This window comes from Salvia splendens, chromosome 20, assembly GCF_004379255.2.
Source record: "Salvia splendens isolate huo1 chromosome 20, SspV2, whole genome shotgun sequence".
In the NCBI taxonomy this organism is placed as follows: Eukaryota; Viridiplantae; Streptophyta; class Magnoliopsida; order Lamiales; family Lamiaceae; genus Salvia; species Salvia splendens.
In genome coordinates this window covers 23,547,654-23,573,179 of record NC_056051.1, presented here as the reverse complement: position 1 = coordinate 23,573,179, position 25,526 = coordinate 23,547,654, and the positions used below count along the sequence as shown (strand labels likewise).

Below are 25,526 nucleotides of genomic sequence, written 5' to 3'. Positions count from 1 at the left end.
TATATATTCCGTTTATGTCTCATAAATTGTTGTTTATCAACCATGTTACAATAGAGTTGAATTGTACTTTACTAATGCAACCGCACTTCTGTCTGTTGTAGGATATCCAAACCGGGAAAATAATTAGACGTGGTACTGAACGCGATGGGCTCTACTACGTAGACGAGATAGCTCAAAAAGAGACTGTCATGCTAACTCACGGGTCTGCAGATCAGAAAGCTTGGCTTTGGCATCGACGTTTGGGACATTTGTCTATCGGTTACTTAAAATTATTATTTCCTAATTTTATTCCTAAGCATGACATGTATTGCGAGACTTGTTTTTTAGCCAAAAGTCATCGAACTTCTTATCCTTTAAATAATACTCGTGTTGATTCTCATTTTTCCTTAATACATTCGGATGTATGGGGGCCCGCACCAGTTACTGGGGGGCAAGGCCTTAGATACTACTTAGTATTTGTAGATGATTGTACCCGTATGACATGGTGTATTTTATGAAACACAAATCCGAAGTCTTTGCACATTTCTCCCATTTTTTCAATCTTATCCAAACTCAGTTTCAGCAAATTATTAAAATCATGAGATCAGATAATTGGGGGGGGGGGCGTTTGTTAATACCAACATGAAACAATTTTTTCAAGAAAAAGGCCTAATACACCAAACCTCTTGTGCCCATACTCCTGAACAAAACGGTGTCGCAGAAAGAAAAAACTGCTCTCTCCTAGACATGACTCGCTCTATGCTCATAGAATCAAAAACCCCAAAACACTTATGGCCAGAAGCCATTGCCACCTCAGCCAACCTTTTAAAACGATTACCCACAAGTATCCTCAAACATCAAACACAACTCCAAGTACTCCTAAAGCGAACCTAACAGAGATGACAATACGTAGTTCCGCTGAGCAAGCCTTTGAAGTAGGAAGGCCTATCGTCGAAGGTGACACTCACCCAGTTAAATCCCCGTTGAGGTTATCCGATGTAAGTACTCAGACCCTATTTCCTCGGATATTTATCCTACCAATGATGTGAGCGCAGAAGAAGTATTAGATCCTGTTATGGAAAACACAGATGGAGATTCAGGGGGAGTGGAAGAAGTAGAAGGGATTGACCCCGATACAGGAAGATATATTCTTCCACCAAGGCCGAACAGGGGAGTTCCACCGAAAAGATATACACCTGAAAAGATCAATAGGAAAGCCCGCTATTCCATTGCATGTTTAGTTACAAGTCATCTATCAGAGATGGCTCAGGCGTTCGAGAAGGCGTTATATGAGGAAGAAGATATCCCACAATCATGGGAGGAAGCTATGGGGCACAAACATTGGAGAGAAGCAATGAAGAAAGAAATAGATGCCCTCATTCGAAACAACAGGTGGGAAAAGTGTGTTATACTTGGAGGGAAAAGACCAGTAGGATGTCGGTGGGTCTTCACCATCAAGAGAAGACGAGATGGATCGATAGAAATGTACAAAGCAAGATTAGTTGCGAATGGTTACACCCAGACATATGGGGTGGATTATTCATAAACTTTCTCCACAGTGGCCAAAATGAACACAATTCGAGTTTTGCTATCTGTGGCAGCAAACAAGGATTGGTCACTCCACCAATTCGATGTGACTAACGCCTTTCTGCACGGTGAGTTAAAAAAGGAAGAAGAGTTGTATATGGAGGCACCACCAGGCTTTGCAGCAGAATTCAGGGTAGGTGAAGGATGTAGGCTCAGAAAGACCTTATATGGGCTAAAACAGTCCCCAAGAGTGTGGTTTGGAAAGTTTTCTGGAGCAATGATTAGCTACAGATATACACAGAGCAACTCTGATCATACCCTGTTTCTAAAGAAGCAAGGAGATAAAATTACTTGCTTAATCATATATGTCAATGATATGATTATCACAGGTGATGACCCTGAAGAGATCGAGAACTTGAAGAGAAATCTGTTTCAGGAATTTGAGATGAAGAACTTGGGAGATCTTAAGTACTTTCTTGGGATTGAAGTGCTGAGATCACAAGGAGGAATCTTTTTGAGACAGAGGAAATATATTCTCGATATTTTGGCAGAAACAGGTCTCCTGGAATGTAAGCCGGCAGATACACCTATGACCGTCAACTATGGATTGAAGATTAGTGATGGAGCTGCGTTGACCGATCGGAGTCGATATCAACGACTAGTAGGGAAACTCATCTATCTCTCACATACTAGACCCGATATTGCCTATGCAGTAGGAATTGTGAGTCAATTCATGCATAAGCCACAGACGGATCATATGGAGACAGCGCTCAGAATTTGTCGCTATTTGAAGGGAACAACTGGGCATGGAATATTATTTTCCAAGAATGGAAGTCTTGAGATTCATGGATACACAGATGCTGATTGGGCAGGGAATCCGAACGATAGGAGATCCACAGCAGGCTACTTTACCTTTGTTGGAGTGACAAACTCATAGTTTAGGATGTTTAGATGGGTGATTAACACATGTTGTTGAATCTTTTGAGGTATAAAGTATATGTTTCACCCACTTTTCAGCTATTTTTTAGAGTTAACAAGTTTGTCGGAGTTTTGATGCAAGAACAGGTCTAAAACGGGCAAAACGGAGCGAACGGGCTGACCACAGAATGTTCGCCCGACCGGGCGAATTTCATATAAAAAACGCCCGGTCGGGCGCAAGCCGAAGAAAACAGAAAGTTCGCCCGACCGGGCGTTTTTCATCCAACAAAACGCCCGACCGGGCGTTTGAAGCCTCATCGCGATTTACCCAGATCGCCCGACCGGGCATATTCCGACTTACAGATCGCCCGACCGGGCGATTTGTCGCTGTTGCCAACTTTGCCTCTTTCTTACTCCGGATATAAAAGGGTTCTCACTCATTTCCAAACCCTAACTCCCACACCACGAATCTTAGCAAGAAAGTAAGGTTTTGAGAGGATTTGAAGTCAAGGAGCTTCCCATTTCCAAGAGATTGGAGGAAGGAGACCCCCCACCATCAATTCCACCATAGGGAGTTCTAGTATCATTTCTATTATGTGTAGCTTTGTTTTCCTTGTTTTTGCTTTTATGTTAGCTTTGACTATGAGTAGCTAAGCTTTTAGTAGGGATTTGGTGAAGTTTGAATGGATTGTATGGATTGAATCTATGGTTGAATGCGTATCTATCTCTTTTGTTGGTTTTGTTGAACCTTGGTCTTTTAATATCTAATTGCTTAGCTACCAATTAGATAAATCTTGTACCTAATTGATGTTATTGAGAAATACAAGATTAGGATAGATGTGTAATCAACAACTCCGTGCATTATATGTAATCGAGAGATGCATAAGCTAGAGAGAGGGCTTGGGTCCGTTGTGCTTTGGAGTCAATCTCGAATTGTATGGACGAGACTCCTACACTAGAGATTGACCCACGTGTTAGATGCACCCGAGAGGGGGTCTAACCGATTATCCCGACTTTCCTAACCGCATTTGAGGCCCAATAGATGAGCATGACCCATAGATGAAATCCTTGATCCATTCTAACGGATCCATTTCCCTATACTTTCCCAATTTGTGTGAAAACCTATCTTTGTTTGTTTGTTTTTCTTAGTTAATTGTCTTACTAGCTTATTTGTTCTTTGATCTTAGTTAAGAAAACCAAAACCCCTTTTATTAGTCTAGATAGTGTTCAAAGTTACATCATAGTATTCAAACCGGCTTTTAGTCTCCGTGGATCGATAATTTAGCTTACCACGTGCTACTTAACTCGTACACTTGCGGGTGACGCTTTTGAATACTAAATTAGCACGAGTCAAGTTTTTGGCGCCGTTGCCGGGGACTAAATTTGCTTTTGTGTTTGATATTGTGAAAAGATAGAGAATACTAGTTTAGATATTTTACTTGCTTTAATTATTTAGTTTAGTTTTCTAGTTTAGCTCTATTTTGACTTTGTTTCCTCTCTTGTGTTGTGTAGGTTTTTATGCTCACGCGCTCAAGTCGTTTACCCCTTGAGCCGATTAATTTAGAGATAGAAGCCGCCAATAGAAGAAGAGGAGGACGAAGGAGAAGAGCAAGAGCTCAACATCAAGTTGAGCCAATGGAAAATCCACATGGGAACAATGAGGGAATTCCCCCTCCACCTCCACCTCCATTAAATCAAGACCAAATCATTCTCCAACTACAACAAGAAATGGCGGAGATGAGAAGGGAAAGAGAGGAGGAAAGGAGGCGAGAGGCTCCGGTTAGAGACGCATTTGGGAACGTCAATATCCCACATCCACCCTATGATACAAGGGTGAATGCCAACAATTTTGAGTTGAAGACAGGATTGATTCAATTTGTGGAGCAACGTGTTTTCTCGGGAAGGCCCACGGAGGATCCTAATAGGCACTTATCTAAATTCTTAGAGATTGCCAATACAACTAAGCTTAATGGGGTTCCCGACGATACAATCAAACTTAGGCTATTTCCATTCTCATTGTCGGGATATGCTAGAGATTGGTTTGATAACCTTGAGCCGGGCTCGGTTACAAGTTGGGACGACTTAGCCCAAAAGTTTTTGGATCGATTCTTCCCTCTAAGCTCCACTCTCAACCTCCAAGCAGAGATCTCCCACTTTAAAATGAAGGGCCAAGAGTCTATGTTCGAGGCTTGGGAGAGATTCAACGCCTTGCTAAAGAAATGCCCCAACCATGGGTTATCTCCGGGCCATCAAGTGAGCCTCTTCTACAATGGATGCTCGGAGTTTATCAAGAGTCAATTAGACTTTGGTTCGGGGGGTTCATTCTTGGACAAGGGGGTCGAGGAGTGCAAGAAGATGCTTCAAAGGCTTGCCTATACTAGCAAGGGTTGGAGCTCGGGCCGAGATAGTTCAATGCCGGTGGCTTCGGTTGTGGATTCGGATGCATTCAATCTTCTCAACCAACAAATGATGTTGTTGAATCAAAAGGTGGATGGCCTTAGTTTGGGAGTGGCACCTATGGGAGAGCCTTTACATACCGTGGAAGATGTCAATTATGTGCATCAAGGAGGGAATCAAAGGAACTTCTACAACTATCGCCCTAACAATGGGGGTGGTAATTACCAAGGCTATCGCTCACCCTTCAATGCACATCCAAACCTTTCTTATGGCAATCCAAACAATGCTATCCAACCACCTCCACCACCTCGTTTCCCTACACCTAGTGGGTCGACAAGTGGGGCCGCTAATGTGCCCACCAATTCTAAACCTTCAAGTGATGATGTCACCCATGAGCTTCTAAAAGCTCTAATGGAGAAGACCGATGGAATCATGACACAATCTACTAAGAGAATTGATAAGGTTGAGACGGCGGTAGTGGAGGTCACCACGAGAATGGGGGCTTTGGAGCATCAAATGAGTCAAATTGCCCAAGCCGTGGGCCAACTTCATCAACCGGGGCAATTCCCAAGCAACACCATTCCTAACCCAAAGGATTGCAAGGCTATCAATTTGAGGAGTGGAACAAGCTATAAGAGCCCCCCTATGCCCGAAAAGGAAGCTATTATGCAACCCGAAGAAGAAGAGACAATAGAAGTGGAGGCATCAACGAAGAGCCCACCAAAAGATCAAGCCGAGACAATAGTTCCTCCTAAGCCCACGGAAGTTAAACTTCCTTTCCCTCAAATGATGCAAAAGAAAAAGAAGGATGAACAATTTTCAAGATTTTTGGATATCTTTAGGAAAGTTCAAATTAACATCCCTCTTGTTGAAGCACTTCAACAAATGCCAAGTTATGCAAAGTTCCTCAAGGATGTGGTATCACAAAAAAGGAAATGGGGGCACTATGAGACGGTCAACTTGACGGAGAGTTGCAGTGCAATTATTCAAAGGAAGTTGCCGGCCAAAATGCAAGATCCGGGAAGCTTCACTATTGAGTGCACTATTGGAAATTGCTTTGTGGGGAATGCCTTGTGCGATCTAGGGGCTAGCATTAATCTTATGCCATTGTCCTTCTTCAACAAGTTGAATATTGGTAAATTGAGATCGACTAGCATTACTTTGCAAATGGCGGATAGATCGGTGGCATATCCCTCGGGCATAGCAGAAGATATATTGGTGAGGGTGAATGAGTTCATATTCCCCGTTGACTTCGTGGTGTTGGACATGGAAGAGGATAGAATTGTACCTCTTATTTTGGGAAGACCATTCCTTGCCACCGGGAAGGCCATGATCGATGTTTCAAAAGGGGAACTTACACTTCGCCTCAATGATGAGAGCGTGACATTTTCGATATATGAGGCCTTAAAGAGGCATGATGCGGAACCGGGAGGAAGCCTACAACATTGCAATGTTGTGACCGTGATGGATGAGTGTGTTGGAGGAGTGGCACCGACCTCTTACTTGGATGATCAATTAGAGAGATGCATTTCTCATTCCATGTATTCTTCTCATCCTTTTGATGTTTTGGATGCTAACCCCGAGTTGTTGGAATTTGTAGGTGCTTTGGACTCGGCTAAAGAAATCCCTAGATCACTTCGTCCACAATTTCTACCTCTTAGGAGTGGAAGTGAAGATAGCAATAAAGATGGGGAAAACAAGAAGCTTGAGTTGAAGCCACTTCCACTACACTTGCGATATGCCTTTCTTGGAGGGAATGACACTTTTCCGGTAATTGTATCATCTTCTCTCTCTAGTTTCGAGTTGGATAAATTGTTGAGAGTTCTTAGGAAGCATAAGAGAGCCATTGGGTGGTCCATATCGGACATTAAGGGAATAAGCCCAACCGTTTGCATGCATAGAATTCATTTAGACGAGGGGTATAAGCCTAAGGTACAAAACCAAAGGCGACTAAACCCTATTATGCAAGATGTGGTTAGAAAAGAAGTGTTGAAATGGTTAGATGCCGGTATGATATATGCTATATCCGACAGTGAGTGGGTGAGTCCTACTCAAGTGGTGTCTAAAAAGGGGGGCACCACTGTGGTGAAAGGGAAAAATGATGAGTTGATAGCTACTAGAGTGGTGTCCGGGTGGAGAGTTTGCATTGATTATCGCGCTTTAAATTTGGCCACTAGGAAAGATCACTTCCCCCTTCCATTTATTGATCAAATGTTGGATAGGTTAGCCGGACATGAGTATTATTGTTTTCTCGACGGTTATTCGGGATATAACCAAATTTTGATAGCTCCCGAGGATCAACATAAGACGGCTTTTGTGTGTCCTTATGGTGTCTATGCATTTAGGAGAATGTCTTTTGGGCTTTGTAATGCCCCGGCTACTTTTCAGAGATGTATGATGTCCATTTTTCATGATATGGTTGAGAATATTATGGAGGTTTTCATGGATGACTTCTCTGTTTTTGGTATGACATTTGATAGTTGCTTGGATAATCTAACCAAAGTTTTGCAGAGATGTGAGGAGACCAATCTAGTACTCAATTGGGAGAAATGTCATTTTATGGTCCGTGATGGGATCGTGTTGGGACACAAAATTTCAGCCGGAGGACTTGAAGTGGATAGAGCCAAGATAGTTGCCATTGAGCAATTGCCACATCCTTGTAGTGAGAAGGCCGTGAGGAGCTTCCTAGGCCATGCGGGGTTCTATAGGCGTTTCATCAAAGATTTTTCACATATTGCTAGACCCCTTTGCCATTTACTAGCTAAAGATGTAAAATTTGATTTCACTCTTGAATGTGCGCAGGCATTTGAGAAGCTCAAGGCGGCGTTGGTGAGTGCCCCAATCTTGATCTCCCCCGATTGGTCTCAACCTTTCGAGATCATGTGTGATGCAAGTGATGTGGCGGTAGGCTCGGCTTTGGGACAAAAGAGAGACAAGATATTCCGGGTGATATATTATGCTAGTAGGACATTGGATTCGGCTCAAGCTAACTACACCACTACCGAGAAGGAAATGCTTGCGGTGGTCTACTCTTTTGACAAGTTCCGCCCTTACCTTATTGGGGCCAAAACTATTGTCTTTACTGACCATGCCGCCATCCGCCATCTATTTGTTAAGCAAGATGCAAAACCAAGGCTTATAAGGTGGATCTTGCTCCTTCAAGAATTTGATTTGGAGATCCGAGATAGAAAAGGGTGTGAGAATGTGGTGGCGGATCATCTCTCAAGATTGGAGCATGCTAGTGAAGAGGAAAAATTGAAGTTGGTCATCAATGAAGAATTCCCGGATGAGCATTTGTTTTATGTGGCCAAGGGTCAAGTGGCATGGTATGCCAATATTGTGAACTATCTTGTTGCTAAGGTGATTCCCGAAGGACTTGAGGACTATCAAAAGAAGAAGTTCTTCCACGACGTGAAGTTCTATTTTTGGGACGAGCCTTGTCTTTTTAGAAGATGTGCCGACATGGTGATTAGAAGATGTGTCCCTCAAGAGGAGTGGGAGTCCGTTATTATGCATTGCCACACCGCACCTAGTGGGGGGCATTTTGGAGCTAACCGGACTGCTATGAAAGTGCTCCAAAGTGGTCTATTTTGGCCAACCATCACCAAAGACTGCCAGGACTACGTGAGAAGATGCAACGAGTGCCAGAGAATGGGGGGTGTTTCTAAGAAGAAGGAGATGCCATTGACGACAATTGTTGAAGTCGAGTTGTTTGATGTGTGGGGCATTGACTTCATGGGGCCCTTTCCTCCATCTAGTGGGTTCCAATACATTCTACTAGCCGTTGACTATGTATCAAGGTGGGTGGAAGCCATTCCTACCCAAACTAATGATTCAAAGGTGGTGATTAAATTCGTTCAAAAGAACATATTCACGCGATTCGGCGCACCTCGGGCTATCATAAGTGATGGAGGGTCTCATTTTCGCAATAGGTGGCTAGAGGCGGTCTTAGCAAGGCATGGAGTGAAGCATCGGGTGACAACTCCTTATCATCCACAAGCTAATGGTCAAACCGAGTTGGCCAATAGAGAGATCAAACAAATATTGCAAAAGAGTGTCAATGCTAACCGTAGAGATTGGGCTCTCAAGCTTGACGATGCTCTATGGGCGTATAGGACGGCTTACAAGACGCCAATCGGGATGTCACCTTATCAATTGGTCTTTGGGAAATCATGCCATCTCCCGGTTGAATTGAAGCACTCATCATATTGGGCGGTGAGGCAAATGAACATGGACTTCACCAAGGCCGGCAAGGAAAGGAAGCTTCACCTCAATTTACTTGATGAATTTAGGAATGAAGCTTATGCTAATTCCTCAATCTACAAGGAGAGAATGAAAACATATCACGACAAGATGATTGAGAGGCGTGAATTCCACAAGGGGGATGCCGTGTTGCTTTTCAACCACAAGTTGAGACTCTTTCCGGGCAAGCTAAAATCTAAGTGGTCGGGACCCTTCACTATCAAGGAGGTCATGAGCAATGGCACAATGGAGCTCAAAGGACCCGATGGAAGCACGTTCAAGGCAAATGGTCAAAATCTCAAGAGGTTCTTTACCAAGGAGCAACAAGACGAGGTCTTTGTGGTTGCCTTGATTGAGTAGTGGAGCTTGCAAAGCGTCGGGCAAATGACGTTAAACAATTGCGCTATGGGGGAGGCAACCCCTAGTAGGTAAAATTTATAGCTTTTGTGTTTTTGGTGTGTTTTTATTTTGTTCTTGTTTTTGGTGTGTTTTGTGTGTTTTAAGTGGAACAGGAGATAGGCTTTGATGGGTGAAAAGCGGACAAAAACCTGGAGAAATGGCGAAATGGACTTGGAATCCAGAAAGTTCGCCCGACCGGGCGTTTTGCAAAGTGCAAATCGCCCGACCGGGCGTTTACAGAAATCGAGATTGTCCAGAAAGTTTGCCCGACCGGGCGTTTTGCAAAGTGCAAATCGCCCGACCGGGCGTTTCCAGAAATACGAATCGCCCGACCGGGCGATGTATAAAATACGAATCGCCCGACCGGGCGTTTGATGAAATCGGGATTGTCCAGAAAGTTCGCCCGACCGGGCGATTTTCAAAGTGCAAATCGCCCGACCGGGCGATTTCTTCGCGCGATTTAAAGACGCAAACCAGGTCAGTTTTTACACTTTCAAAACCCTACCCCCATTTCTCTCTCGTTCCTCTCTACTCTCTCTCGCCCCTCCACCTTCAAATCTTCCACTTACACTGATTTCACACACATACCATCCTCCCAATCCATCTAATTCAAGGGTTGAACCGATTAATCGGTTGATTTACTCAAGAACAAGCAAAAAGGAGAGAAATCCGTTTTCTATCACTCTAAGCCCGAAAGGTATGATTTTTTTTCATTCTTCTCTTACTTATGTCGGTGTTTAGATGATTATTGGTGAATCGAGGGTTGGAAACTAGCATGCTTTGATTTGTTTGGAGATTTCTTGACTAATTGCTAGTTAGAGGATGAATTTGGTTTGAATGGTTGCTTTGAGCATGAATTGTGCAATTTCCTTCATGGGTTTGTGGTTATTGAGTGTGGGGAACTAGCATGCTTTGATTTGTTGATGTCTACATAGATGCAATGTTAGATAAGTGATGCATGTTGGTGGAATGTTTGAGTTAAGCATGATTGAGGTTTATTGTTGTGGAAGAGACATTGTGTGACACAATGGGGGGTTGATTCTAGTCTCGATAAATGTATGAATGAGAAGTTCTTTTAGTATAGAGTATGTTTGGGGGAGAGTGTCTACATTAATGCATCTTTGTGGTTTCTTGTCGAATTGATCTAATACTCTCAATTTTTAGGTAGTGAACGATGGCGCCCAACCACTCTGGAGTTAATTTGAATGCCGAAGAGAAGAAGAAATGGGCCGAACTCTCACAACTACCCTACCGGGTAGCTAGATATCCATGCCCTATCACAATCCGACGGTTGGGCATTGAGCAGTGCTTCAATGAGCTATGTGAAGAGGGGCAACTAAATGGGCTCTTCATGGCACAGAGGAACCCCTCCTATCAGAGGCTTACACTAGAGTTCTTGTCTACCCTTGAGGTAATCATGAACAGGAGGGAGATAGTTGCCATCAAGTTTCGTATGAGGAATGCTGAGTACACAGTGACGATGGCACAATTCAAGGAGATCTTTGGATTTTCAGGGGAGGTGTATAGAGAGCCGTTTAACTTCAGTCACAATGCGAATGACTTCTGGAAGGCCATCACTACCGTTGATGACAACTTCGCCGCCAACAGGGCAAAGGGTTCTCTCATTAGGAACCCAGCCTTGCGCTTACTCCAGAAGGCGTGTGTATGTTACCCCTTCGCTCGTCATGAGCATGGGAGTGTGCAGAGAGACGAGCTCTTCCTGTTATGGACTATTTTGCACAAGGAGACTCCCTTGAATTTGGGCCACTTCATGATCAAACATCTTGAGAGGGCTTCGAAGAAGAAAACCGGCACACTCTGTGTCGGTGCGGTTGTGTCAGCTATTGCACTCCATCTGGGAGTGTCGACGAGGGGCTTGGTCGCCGACATTGGTGACAACTTGATGGACTTCGGCTTTCTGAGAAGAACAAGGCTGGTCGGAGTGGACCAACGAGGGCAGATATATTTGATACAGAGGGCAGCAGATCATTACCCCCTCCCGGACACCGTCAACACCTATGTGAACGGTCCTTTCCACAAGGAAAACTGGAAGATGAAGGCTGCGGTCCACGAACAAGTCACGGCGGTGAATCCGCGGAACTTGCAATTTAGGGATGTGAGCCCGAGCTCGAGTGTTGATGAAGCGCCCCACATGGGCTTTCCCGAGATCGAGATGGGGGACGAGCAGAATGAAGAAGAAAATGAGGAGGAAGGTGAGGATCAACCGACCTACCAAGGGGGAGATGAAGCCGGGACAAGCACGCAGAGGACACGAAGCCGACAAGAGCGACAAGAGGAGGACTACGGCTCGATCAATGAGAGGTTGACACGGATGGAGTTGCGTCAGCAGGAATATTGGGTCCAGAATGAAGCGCGATGGGACCAGTTCGAAACCAACTGGACCCAATTCACTGATTTCAACAATGCACAATGGGCCAACATCAATGCCCGATTCGATGAATTCCGTGGCCAGTGGCAGCATCCGCCTCCTCCTCCGCAGTGAAGGTCCATGGGAGATCCACTCTCTTTTAAACTTATCCTAGCTTTGCTTGGAATAAGTTTGGGGGGTGTCTAGTGGATTCCCTCTTTTACCTCTCTCCCTCTTTATTTGATGATGATACCCCGGCCTGTACCCCTATTCTTTTGATGATATTTGATGATGATATGTGGGCATGTAAACTTATGTGGTTTTGTTTCCTTGTTCCACTTGTGTTTGTGTCTTTGTTTTTCTTTTTAGGTTTGTTTTTCTTGTTTCCTTTTGTGTTGAATTATCTCCCTTGGCTAGGATGATAGTAGGGTTGAGAAAAATTGAAATTTGAACGAGTGTGAGACATGATGGAGGAGTTGCCAATGATGATTTTGTGCAAAAACTTTTGAAAACCTTGTTGATATGGCTAAAGAACATGTGATTTTTCATTTCAAATTGCCTAAAGTGAATTACATGGTGCCTTGTCTTTTGCCAAAATGACCTTGTGAGAATTGAGCCTATATTGTTCCTAAATGTGTGATTTATCTCAAACATGTCGTATGTTTCTAGAACTTGCTCGCGATTTCTTTGAGTCTACATAGTGATCATAGAGATAAGGGAGGACGTTAGGCCATCCTTGTTAGCCAAATTCTACTTTTACCCGTTATCATGTTAATAATCTTTGTTAGCCCACTTTGAGCCAATAACCTTTCCTTTGACAAACCATGGGGTTGGATTTCTTGTGTTCTATTTTTGAAAAATCAAAAGGAAATGAAAGTTTGAAAGGGGGAATTAGCAAATGAAATAGAAGCTTATTGAGGTAGAAAAACAAAAGAAAAAGAAAGAAAGAATAGTGATGTTACCATGCAAAGCATGGAGAAAAAGAAAGAAAAGAAATAGAAAAAAAAAGAGAGAGAAAAGAAAAGAAAATTGAAAGTGAGAAATAGTTAATAATTGGCATTTATTGGAAAGGGTGTGTGAAGGTTGAAAAAGAGGTGAAGAACAAAAATGGAATGTTGGTAGATGAGAAGAGTCTAGGGAAGCCTAGAACTAGCTAGATTGGGGAAGAAAGTTGGTGAAGTTGAGCAAGATATTGGGAATTAAAGTCACTTTAGCCGAAAATTGCCTCACCTATCCAAAGAGCCTACATTACAACCTATTGAAAAGACCTTTCGGACCTTATATCTTTAATCACACCATAGTAGAGGAGAGTGTAAATTTCGAGCAAGCCTATGGTAAACTATGCATGTTTTGATGATTTGAGAGTTATGTCAAGAGTTTATATACTTTGAGAGTGAGTGAAATTTCTAAAATGCACATTGCATTTTCTCCTTGAGAGGGCAAATTGGCAAGGTTGAGTACATGATAGTAACTTGAAGCTATATTTCATAATACTTTACATGCATCCGAGGCCATTGATACTTGTCGTATTTTATTTCTATTGAGGCAATGATGACACTCCACATCCTTGCATGAGTTTGTATGTCTTGTTTCTTTCTTCTTGTTCGAGGACTAACAAATGTTTAAGTTTGGGGGAGTTGACAAACTCATAGTTTAGGATGTTTAGATGGGTGATTAACACATGTTGTTGAATCTTTTGAGGTAAAAAGTATATGTTTCACCCACTTTTCAGCTATTTTTTAGAGTTAACAAGTTTGTCGGAGTTTTGATGCAAGAACAGGTCTAAAACGGGCAAAACGGAGCGAACGGGCTGACCACAGAATGTTCGCCCGACCGGGCGAATTTCATATAAAAAACGCCCGGTCGGGCGCAAGCCGAAGAAAACAGAAAGTTCGCCCGACCGGGCGTTTTTCATCCAACAAAACGCCCGACCGGGCGTTTGAAGCCTCATCGCGATTTACCCAGATCGCCCGACCGGGCATATTCCGACTTACAGATCGCCCGACCGGGCGATTTGTCGCTGTTGCCAACTTTGCCTCTTTCTTACTCCGGATATAAAAGGGTTCTCACTCATTTCCAAACCCTAACTCCCACACCACGAATCTTAGCAAGAAAGTAAGGTTTTGAGAGGATTTGAAGTCAAGGAGCTTCCCATTTCCAAGAGATTGGAGGAAGGAGACCCCCCACCATCAATTCCACCATAGGGAGTTCTAGTATCATTTCTATTATGTGTAGCTTTGTTTTCCTTGTTTTTGCTTTTATGTTAGCTTTGACTATGAGTAGCTAAGCTTTTAGTAGGGATTTGGTGAAGTTTGAATGGATTGTATGGATTGAATCTATGGTTGAATGCGTATCTATCTCTTTTGTTGGTTTTGTTGAACCTTGGTCTTTTAATATCTAATTGCTTAGCTACCAATTAGATAAATCTTGTACCTAATTGATGTTATTGAGAAATACAAGATTAGGATAGATGTGTAATCAACAACTCCGTGCATTATATGTAATCGAGAGATGCATAAGCTAGAGAGAGGGCTTGGGTCCGTTGTGCTTTGGAGTCAATCTCGAATTGTATGGACGAGACTCCTACACTAGAGATTGACCCACGTGTTAGATGCACCCGAGAGGGGGTCTAACCGATTATCCCGACTTTCCTAACCGCATTTGAGGCCCAATAGATGAGCATGACCCATAGATGAAATCCTTGATCCATTCTAACGGATCCATTTCCCTATACTTTCCCAATTTGTGTGAAAACCTATCTTTGTTTGTTTGTTTTTCTTAGTTAATTGTCTTACTAGCTTATTTGTTCTTTGATCTTAGTTAAGAAAACCAAAACCCCTTTTATTAGTCTAGATAGTGTTCAAAGTTACATCATAGTATTCAAACCGGCTTTTAGTCTCCGTGGATCGATAATTTAGCTTACCACGTGCTACTTAACTCGTACACTTGCGGGTGACGCTTTTGAATACTAAATTAGCACGAGTCATGGAGGTAACTTAGTGACGTGGAAAAGTAAAAAACAAAAGGTAGTAGCTCTCTCAAGTACGGAAGCTGAATTTCGTGGGATTAAAAGTGGACTCACCGATATATTATGGCTAAGAAGATTGATGAAGGAACTTAACCTCGCTCCTAACAAGAAGTGCCAGTTGTACTGTGATAACAAGGCGACTATAAGCATCTCAGAAAACCCAGTTCAACAATATCGAACAAAACATGTGGAGGTGGATAGACACTTTATCAAGGAAAAAATTGAAAGGGGAATTGTTGAGTTTTCATTTGTTCATTCAGAAGCTCAGCTTGCCGATATATTGACAAAGGCTGTCAATGCTAGAAGTTTTGAAGATGTTCTTGGCAAATTGAGTTTTGGAAATCCCACTACTCAATTTGAGGGGGAGTGTTAAGAAAGGAAAGATTGCCATTAAGATCAATTGCCTAAATCACGTAATTGATAAAATAAGTTTCATAGAAAATGATTATTCTTTTTCCTGTGTTCAAGACTTACCATGTATATTGTGTTCTACTCCCTATTTTAAAGGGAACTATATTCAATGAAATTATCATCATTTTCTATAAACTATTTTATATGTCTCCATCTGTACCGCTTAACACTATTGTTCTGCAATTTCCATTTGTTTATATCATTTCATATTCAGATATTATTGTTTCGATCCCAATATATAGAATCATTTTAATTTTAACAGTTATATAAAAGTGTTCCTTTTAATTTAATGGAAAAAAATTCTTCTTTAACTTTATAAAATTAGTGTGGTGTGCATTTTCATTTTCCAGTATGGGCATGTGAGTTTGGAGTGGACGGTTGGAATTTGAATTGAGAAAAGAATGAATTAGTGAGTGAATCAAGCAATAATTTTCTGAATTTGGTGATGTAGTATCTGGACTATAACACATGCAACTCTGGTCCACCAAATTATATTCAATGTCCCACAATAATTATCCACTTCCCAACAATAAAATTGTTTATGTATTTTTAGAAAGTGAATGGACTATTAAAAATTTAAGGAAAAAATACTATTTATCTTTTGGGTATTTTAAAATTAATTTAGCAACCACTCTATTTGTGTTCGGATAAAATTTTTATCTGTATGAAGATAAATCTAATTGTTAGGGAATTTAATATTTTCACTCTCATGTTTATCATTTTATAAAAGTAAGGAGTAAAAATAAATCAATTGAGTCCTTGAACTTATTATCATTTAGTAATTAGGTTCGCAAACCTTTTTTTATTTAAATTAACGGACCTAACTTTGTATATCCTCAAAATTTAGATTGTTTTCTAGAGTAATTCGTCTATAATATGAAGATAAATTAAATAGTTTGCAAATCATACTGTTTCTCTTGTTTATCATAATAAGATTTTCAAATTCGAGATATGGTTAATCACATGCTCAAGATTGGATATGGTTAATCACATGCTCAAGATTGGATCTAGTGCAATAATGAACAAGGAAAATGGTTACAGACATACTTAAGCATGTTGTTTTGAATATATAATCAGCATAATAACATGAGTTGTACGACTTGATCAAAGTGTCTTGTCCAACTAATTGATTATATATATATGGTAGTGGTAAAATTTCATACACAGCTTACAAAATTAAGCCCACACACTATATAAGTAAATCAAGCATGGTAACAAAATATCGTCAAAAAAGTTTAAATTCAGATAAGTATTGAAGTTTTTGGTCATCATCGTTAGCTTATAGTTGAGGTTGAGGAACATTTGAGCTACTCATTGTCTTTGAAGTTAAGTTTTGTCCGAACAACCATAATTATGTGAATGGCACTAAAAATTCGATTTGTTAAGACCGACTTCTTTTCACCAGATAAATACTACTAAAGGGAATATGAAATTATGGCACAAATGTAAAAGGGGTCATATCATTGTTATTAACTAGTAGTTCATGGAGTCTAGTAGGGTAGCTTTGTGGGGACACTTAGAGATGCACTTCTCTGCATGCAAGCAAGGGATGTAATCAAATCGAGCCGGGAATGTTAAGTTAACGAGCCGACGATTACCATGCTCAAACTTGGTTCGTTTAGCTAACTTTATTTCGAGTTGAACTCTGAATAGCATCTGAGCATCTTGGTTTATTTACTCTCCTTGCCGGACAGTGTGTGAGGTCTAACTTGCCTGGACTGAGGACAGACCCGACCAAACTTGATTTTTCAAACAATAATTTATAGTCCTATTCATTAACATTGTTATTTTTACGATTTATCTTTTTTGCAATTGTCACTATTGATCATAAGAAGCGTTTTATTTATTTGGAGCACAGTTATGTTTATTCGTAACAACCTTCACATTCACTTTTATTTATAGCAATAATGACTTTTAATAATAAGAACAATTACTTTTGACACATTCATTTTACCCACAAAATAATTAAGTACTACTACTACTACTTTTTTTTAAAGCTTGAATTAAAAAGAGGTTTATACGAATTTGTCTTTGCATTATAGTTTAAAGTCATGAAATACTACTAAAAATGAAGAATATATTTTTTAAGACATGAGGTTTGGAGGAAGAAATAGATAAAGAATGAAACATTAATATAAACAATTATGTTACTATTACTTTATTAGTGTGTGGGTTAAATAATTATTGGAAATAACATATTAATGCTAAATTAAAATGCAAAAATAAAACACTGACCTTGAATTGTTATATGTGGGTTTCCATAAATGGTATGTATGCATTATACAATCGTTAAGTCTTTTAGAAGGAAGTGATTCATAGAGTGCAATTCAAGTAAGCTATAGAGATACTTTTGATATTTCTTATGATTAAAAAATGTGTATAATAAAAAGAAAAGGTTTACAATGGCCGAATTGAAGAATTATTTCAACATCAATTTTGTAGAAAGAAAAGGTTTACAAATTACAATGGCCGGTGAAAATAATTGAAGAACTATTTCAAAAACAATTTTGGATTTTTCTCTATTTTCTACCAAATTCCCATTATTTTCTCAAAATCAGAAGAATACTCTTCACGTAATTATGTTACACAAAACATCTGTTAGCATTTTGTCAAATTACATTACTAATAAATATACTAAATAAATAAATTGAGGCAAGTGATTGGACATTAGTGGCGTACGCAGAAATATTTGACAACAGGGGCTTGAGATTTCTAAATATTAATTTTAAGTATATATTTGTGTAATTTAGATTATTTGTAGGGGCTTTTATATAATAATTTATACTAAATTTGATTAAATTAAAAAAATATAAGTAGAAAAATGTTTAAAAAATAATACTCCCTCCGTCCCGGACTACTTGCACATTTCCTTTTCGGCACGGAGATTAAGGAATGAGTGTATAGCAAAGTCAACAATTGCGGCGGTAGGTGATAATTTTTACTAAAAATGGAAAGAGTGCAAATAACTTGGGACTCCCAGAAAGGAAATAAATGCAAGTAGTCCGGGACGGAGGGAGTATGAGTGAGGACTCCCCACTCCCACTTGGGTCCGCCCATGATGGACATAACATGTTCGTAGCTGCACTAGCAAGTCACGTGCGGCATTTACTTTCGTTAAATTCAAACTAATTTTAATTGGGTTTACAGTTTACTTACCACTGATTAAAAATTAAGCTAATTTGTTAGGCAAATGTTTTTCTAAACAAAGTTTGCTGACAAAAAATTACGCGTAGACCACCATTCCCGTGTAATCCCGCACATTTACAGCTCCGGTGTTACGCGTAGAGAGAGATAAAGATAGAGCGGTGGGAGTGGTGTGGGACCCGTGTTCGAGCAAGTCTTAAACATGACGACAGTGAGAGGCTGATTGCAATAGACAGCTTGCATTGAAGCAAGAATTTCACCTACCATTTCTTCCCTCATTCACTATCTTTAGCCTCACTTCCTCCCTCTTCATATTCACTCTCACACACCTTCAAACTAGCAACTCTTACTTCTACAAAAACCCCTTTCTTCATTTGCTTTGGGACTTGTGCACCCAAACAAGGACACATCTCTCCCTTTCTCCCTCCTTCATCCCACCAAGGTCTGCCTCTGCATTTTCCTTTTTGCTGTTTTAAATTTCAAGAACCATTTTTTATATGGTAGATGTTCACATTTGAGTTAATTTTGCTTGAAAGGTGTAATCTTGAAACATGCCCATATCCAATTTTGTTTGCGACTCATTATGTGTGAAGAATTCAAAAAATGCTTCACCCTTTTGGTCCCACCTCTGTATAAGCTTTCAAGAACCAATTTTACATGGTAGATGTTCACATTTGAGTAAATTTTGCTTGAAAGATGTAATCTTGAAACATGCCCATATCCACTCTTGTTTGTGACTGATTATGTTAAGGTTTTCTAGGTTGTTGTTTGCAAGAATTCAAAAAATGCTTCACCCTTTTGGTCCAAAACTGTTAAGCACAATTGCACAAAACCCTTGTGTTCTTCAATGTTTTTTATTTGCTCTGTTTTTTTGTTTTTATCTATGTAGGCATTGTACACCAAATTCTCATTATAACATGTTTCTTGTTATGTTACAGTTGCTGGCGTAGTAGTGTAGAGAGGGGTTATGGAGCCAGAGTTGATAGACGAAATCGACTGTGGAAACTTCTTCTGTCAAATGGAGGATTTGATTGAGTTTCCCCCACACATTGAGTGTGATGATGCTAATGTAGTTAGCTCCAGTGACTACAAGGATTTCCCCACCTGGGACGAGGCGTTGCAGGGCTGCGACTCCCTCTTCTCCGTCACCTCTGCCTCCGACCTCGCTGCTGAGCTCTCTGTTCCGGTGAGCTTCTTCTACATAAGACTTTCATTGTTTGTCAATGATGTTTAAAGAATAAAGTGATGTTGATATTTTATATTTGATTGGATAAGTCTTATTGTGTGTTAGTTTAGGTGCCTTAAATGGTCTTGATTGTTACATCCAATGCTTTTGAAGAAATTCTTGATTATAAATTGAATAGTAGTAGTTTTCTTAGTGATCTGATCCATTTAGTATGTGTTGTTGCAGTATGAGGATATAGTGCAATTGGAGTGGCTTTCGACCTTCATGGAGGACTCGTTTTCAGGAAGCAGCAGCAGCAGTAGCAGTCCCACCTCGGGGGGGAACGTGATGCCCCTTAGCCCCGTCCATCTTGGCCCCCAACGTGCACGCAGCAAGCGCCCTCGGCCACCAGCTTTCAATCCCAAGCCAGCAATCCGGCTCGTCTCCCCTTCGTCTTCTTGCGTGGAGAATCCCCGTTCTGCTTCTTCCCCAGAATCCGATAGCTTTGCTGAGTCGCTTCCTTCAAAGAAGAGCAAGAAAATCAAGATAAGGCTTCCTGCAAACCCAACGGGTCAAGACGCCCCGCCAGTTCGGAAATGCTTGCATTGTGAGGTGACAAAGACTCCGCAGTGGAGGGCGGGGCCTATGGGGCCGAAGACTCTGTGCAATGCTTGTGGCGTCCGCCACAAGACTGGGAGGCTGTTCCCTGAGTACCGGCCTGCTGCTAGCCCAACCTTCGTCCCGTCTCTGCACTCAAACTCGCACAAGAAGGTCGTTGAGATGAGATGCAGGGCTGAGCCTAGAAACGCAGCCGACACTTCACTCTAGAGTTGGTGCTCAAGCCATTTGTTTGTTCTTTGTAGATTAAGGTAAGGAGGGGATAGGGAGCTATAGAATTCATCATGATTTAGCTAGTCGGGGGCGAGGAGGAGGAAGAAGAAGAAGAAGTTGGTGGGAATTCTTTTTGCAGTTGATATGTTTGTAATGTTGATCTTGAACTGAGTTGGAGTTGACTGTGTCTTGTGTTTTGCAAATAGTCTCGTGTTTGTGTTTGTGAATGGAACTCTGCTACGGACTCAATTCTCACATCGGTTGTGAGAACAACTGGTGTGGAGTATATAGATTAAATGGGCTCTCTCTCCTAACAGGCTAGTCTTTTGGGATGAGTTCTCATATTTGGTCTGTATCAAACTCACGACTTTCTTTTACATAGCACGTTGATTGTTTGCAAATCACCATCATCATTTAAATAATAAAGTAACATTTCAGATGTGAATATCTTTAAACTCAAGTCCTCCTTGATCAATCGGTTTTTGATTCACTTCCCACGCAATCAAGTTACCACATGATCCAATCTCTCTACCCTACAAGAATCGCCTTTGCATATGGACAATGCATTCTTCCGGAATAGCTCATGACTTTATACTACTTTTATAGTTCACGATTTTTTATTTTTCCCATCAACTATAAAACTAGTATACAGAGTCATGAACTCAAGAATTTCCCTTTTGACCCGACCCTGGAGTTTCTAGCTTCATATACGGTGAATGTGGCAAGCCAGAAATCTGACGTGCAAAATGCCATAAATTCATTAAACAACGCCGTTTAACATGTGAAGCTTAAAACCCCAAATCCATGCCTAAAATCAGAAATTCGAACTCTCCCATCCCGTCGCGATTTGTTCTTCCTTCCGTTGCGATTTCTGCCGTAATCCCGTTGTATATTTGACACAAACTTAACCATCACATTCAACAGGAAATTAGTTAATTAGTCCCATTGATATGAAGATCAAGCTCAGTAAGATTTATAGTTAACGTCACTACATATAAGTTTGCCCAATGTTACTGCATTATCATCACAGCCTGAAGCTCAGTACTACTGATAACTTATCCGACAACTACTGACCATCAATATTATTCTTGACTTACCAAAATATTTTAAATACCTCATTTCTTATGCGACAGCTACTGACCATCAATAAAATAAATTTCGACTTGTGAAAATATTTTGAATGGTCTTTTCCCTTCTCCATATACAAATACCGGATAACAAGTGATGTATTGCCTTGAGGATTTGATTCTTGAATAATTATATATGTGCATCATGAATGTCTATATAACTAAAATAAATCTCTACCAAGCTGTTTCAATATTTTGTGACGTGTGAAAGTTCATATTATTGGCAATTGGAATTAAAAAACTAAAAATATAACTCAGTGTACAGAGTTGACTTAACTGTAATATTAAGTCGTGGAGCCTCTCCTCCTATCATCAATTGATTTTAAGATAAAATTCCATGACATGTCGTGAGTCAGAATTAACTGACCTAGCAAAATATGTATAATGAAACCAAAAAAAAAGATTCTCCCAACAATATATATGGGCTTTAAATTAGGGTTAGTGGTCCAAACGATAAAAAAAATGTTCAACCCCTCCAAAATTCACTTTGAAGGGTTTGAGGGAGGGTGTTGACAATTAAAATGTAAAAAAAAAACTAAAAATACAACTATCACTTATCGGTTTAAAGATAGAATTGAAACTAATAAGTCTATAGGCCACTCCTCGTATCAACAATATTACGAACATAAAAAATTTACTGCTAAAATTTGGAATATATATGGCTCGTACCAATATGAATTTTACTGCACTGTCACTGATGAAATGGTCCCTCCCTCTGCACTTACCAGTGCACCAAACAACATAGTTAGATCGTAGTTGAAATGTTTTCTTGATTGAAAATGAGACCAACACAATTTGCAAGTTGTTGGATCTTGATGGGATGTGGAAACTAATGCTATTATTATCATTTTCGACAAAGCCATTTGCTTATGTTTGGACACCAATTAAATGGAGGGTCCATTAAATTCCAAATGTTGTTGTTTAGGGGGCCTTCAATTTAATGGGCTTTATATTTATGTTATTTTCTCTCTTATTACAAAAACAAAAGTAATATTTCTATATAGCACCATCTTATGCACAATAATTATGATGTCTTGTTTTCGTTGTTGAGGAAAATAGAGTAAATGCCAAAACTGGTCCTGAACATATGCTCATTTTATGGTTTTGGTCCTATACTTTATCTTTTGAATTTTTGTATCCTAAACATTTCAACTCGGATCACAATTGGTCCTACACTAACAATTCCGTCAATTTTTAAACGGTTTTAACCCGATTTTGACTGATTTTGATGGTTTTAACAGTCTCATTCGGGTTAAAACCATTTCAAAATCGGTCAAAATCGGGTTAAAACCGTTTAAAAATTGACGGAATTGTTAGTGTATGACCAATTGTGATCCGAGTTGAAATGTTTAGGATGCAAAAATTCAAAAGATAAAGTATAGGACCAAAATCATAAAATGGGCATATGTTCAGGACCAGTTTTGACCTTTACTCATGAAAATATGATGATGTCTTGTTAGTTGTTATTACTAGATCATCGTTTTTTTATATCACTAAATGAAAATGTTAATCATCGTGTCACGGTATCTGAATTAGATTCTGAGATCTTTAACATCGAACACTAATTACTCTATCTGCATATCACTGGGCCAACACACACATAAAATCACCCTTTACATTTCTACTACACACATATATTTTTGTACAATTTACTCAAATAGTAAAATATTTCTTTTTTCTCTTGAATTCAATTTGAATGGCTTTGTGATAAAACTGAATCGACATTGTTGGTTGTTAACTTAAAAAATATATAGGTACCAAAATAGTGAAATAAAAAAATATTATTTTGATGTAACAGATGTTTCTAACAAACACATATTTGGAAATGATTGTATTTATATCCCTTTGGTCGATTAAGTGACAGAACACCTATAAAAATTGATTTTCAAACTATAATTGAAGCAACTTATACCTTGAAATAGAAATGAAAGGTGGTGTTGAATCAAAACAACTACCAATTTCATCCTTTTATATAAATCTCCGACGATATTCTTCTTTACCAAAAATAGTGTATGTGAATGTCAAAATTGTCGTTGACGATTTTAAGAAATCAATCATCGCCCCAATTGAAAACTATTATAATGAATTAAGAAAAAAAGGTTACTTGATTATAAAAATAGCACACCAACTAGTATAATGAATTAGATATTGACCTTAGAAGAGAAAAAAGATGGTTACGAAGTCATTATCTCTGTATAATTGCTCTATTCTAAATTTCAATGATATGTGAAAATTTCATTTTATCTATGAAATTAGCATAAATGGTGACTGAATGCCTAACTCTACACGTCTCGGGTATTTAAAATTCAAAAGAATTCCACTTACACTATTTTATTTTTATTTATTTATATATTTTTTATATGTATATAGATTAAGGATTAGGCTTTTTGTTAAGGCAAACATTAACTCAAAAACCATTCGAGTTAGAGAGAGTGAGTGAGAAAAAAACAAATAAATCAACCGAAAAAGCTCCACATTTTGGACTATGACCATAAAAATCAAGCATATGGTCCTTTTTATTGATATACTAGTTTTTAAAGCATTTTATCAATATCACTTATTAATATTATAATAACAAGGGTGAGAATCGAGATTTGTGAATTTGCATACAACATCGGTTTTTGCTCACAAATGGGTTGACTAAGTAGCACTAAAAGTGTCATTATGCTAAATCTAATCAAGATAAAACAAACTAATTACTACACAAACAATGTTAATAGCGGCCTTAAAAGTTAAATTCCAACCAAATTATCGTTTCTCAAACGTCAACTACCGACCGGCTTGCTTTGTTACCGTATGTTTAAGAGAATCATTAGCACTAATTTTGTGTTGCTTTCTCAAAGGTTAGCACATATTTATTTCTATATTAGCGCGTTCAAACAGTTTTCGGTGTAAAAATTTTCGAAATCAAGAATTGCCGAACTGAGCCCATCAAGAATGGTGGTATCTCCAAATATAACAAAATAAACTAATATACTCTATCAAATAGCAACACATAAACTAACAAAAGACAATACAATGCAAAATCATATATGCCGGTCTTCTTTGTAAAAAAATATCAATTTCACAGCATATAACATATCCAACATGACCACATTGCAGACAACACAATCTAATCAAGCAAGACTAGAAAATAAAGATTTAATAACCAAAAAAGCAAGAAAAAAAAACGATGACTATAAACCATCTCCATATATTCGACTAGTATGTAGTTTTCAAATATTTAAATGTAGATTAGCACTAATTTAAAAAATAGTTAATTATATTGCACAAAATTTTAAAGTTGTTGGATAGACTAAAATTTGATTAAACCTCATAAAAATTTACCCTTAAATATAACATATATTGCCACGGTCCACAACAACAAGGGGATTTAAAGTTAAGTTGATTTTAAATATAACCTATATTAATGCCTAAAATTGAGGAATTCAACTGAACTTATTTGAATCACTAATTTAAAGAGACGCGGGTAAGCAGGCAACAATTATTTGATGAATGTGTTGACATTTTACTCAATGTTTATAAAAATAATAATATGTGAAGTAATAAAGAAGAACAAATTAATAAATTAATTGCATACAAATTATATTTTTTAAAAATAATAACTATGTTTTTAATATGGGTAAATATTGAAGCCGTATTAATTTTGTTGCCGAAGCAAGTATAAAAAGCTTTTCACTTTTAAGCTTCTGCGCCACGTATTGAAATGGCCTAAGGCCACCCGCAACGCGTTACGCGGGTGGCCCGAATTTCGTTCCTCCGTGATGAAACGGTGGCGGGACGCGTTGCAGCATCCCGTCTTGTCACCATCCCGCCGGAACGCCCGTCACGCCGAGACGCAGCGCGAGACGTCTAGCCATGCGCTCCCGCGACGTGGCGCGCTCCCAGGCCATGCGTGACGCCCACTCGCCGCCCCGCGAGTGGATTTCGTCACGCTGACGCAATAATTCATTTTTAAAAAAAATCGAATTAAATAAAAAAAATTTAAAA

The 25,526-nt window shown here is 39.5% G+C and overlaps 2 protein-coding genes and 1 non-coding gene across 4 annotated transcripts; 2 read left to right on the top strand and 1 right to left on the bottom strand.

Annotated features, from left to right (window-relative positions):
• Positions 1-4,554: 4,554 nt before the first annotated feature.
• Positions 4,555-4,661, bottom strand: LOC121783119. The gene has a single exon (XR_006046535.1). It is a non-coding gene; the product is annotated as a small nucleolar RNA R71 (small nucleolar RNA).
• A 5,152-nt stretch (positions 4,662-9,813) lies between these two features.
• LOC121782792 lies at positions 9,814-12,168 on the top strand. Of its 2 annotated transcripts, XM_042180739.1 has the most exons (3): positions 9,821-9,939; positions 10,077-10,159; positions 10,627-12,168. In XM_042180739.1, the coding sequence occupies exon 3, from the start codon at positions 10,637-10,639 to the stop codon at positions 11,963-11,965; it is 1,329 nt and encodes a 442-aa protein (XP_042036673.1). In that variant the 5' UTR covers positions 9,821-9,939; positions 10,077-10,159; positions 10,627-10,636; the 3' UTR covers positions 11,966-12,168. The 2 variants fall into 2 exon arrangements, with proteins under 2 accessions (XP_042036672.1, XP_042036673.1); XM_042180738.1 differs by having other exon boundaries at positions 9,814-10,159.
• Positions 12,169-18,635: 6,467 nt separating this feature from the next.
• On the top strand, positions 18,636-20,612 carry LOC121782632 (GATA transcription factor 8-like). The gene is made up of 3 exons (XM_042180562.1): positions 18,636-18,855; positions 19,352-19,599; positions 19,825-20,612. Exons 2-3 carry the CDS (start codon positions 19,381-19,383, stop codon positions 20,404-20,406), a joined length of 801 nt encoding a protein of 266 aa, XP_042036496.1. The 5' UTR covers positions 18,636-18,855; positions 19,352-19,380; the 3' UTR covers positions 20,407-20,612.
• Positions 20,613-25,526: the final 4,914 nt, after the last annotated feature.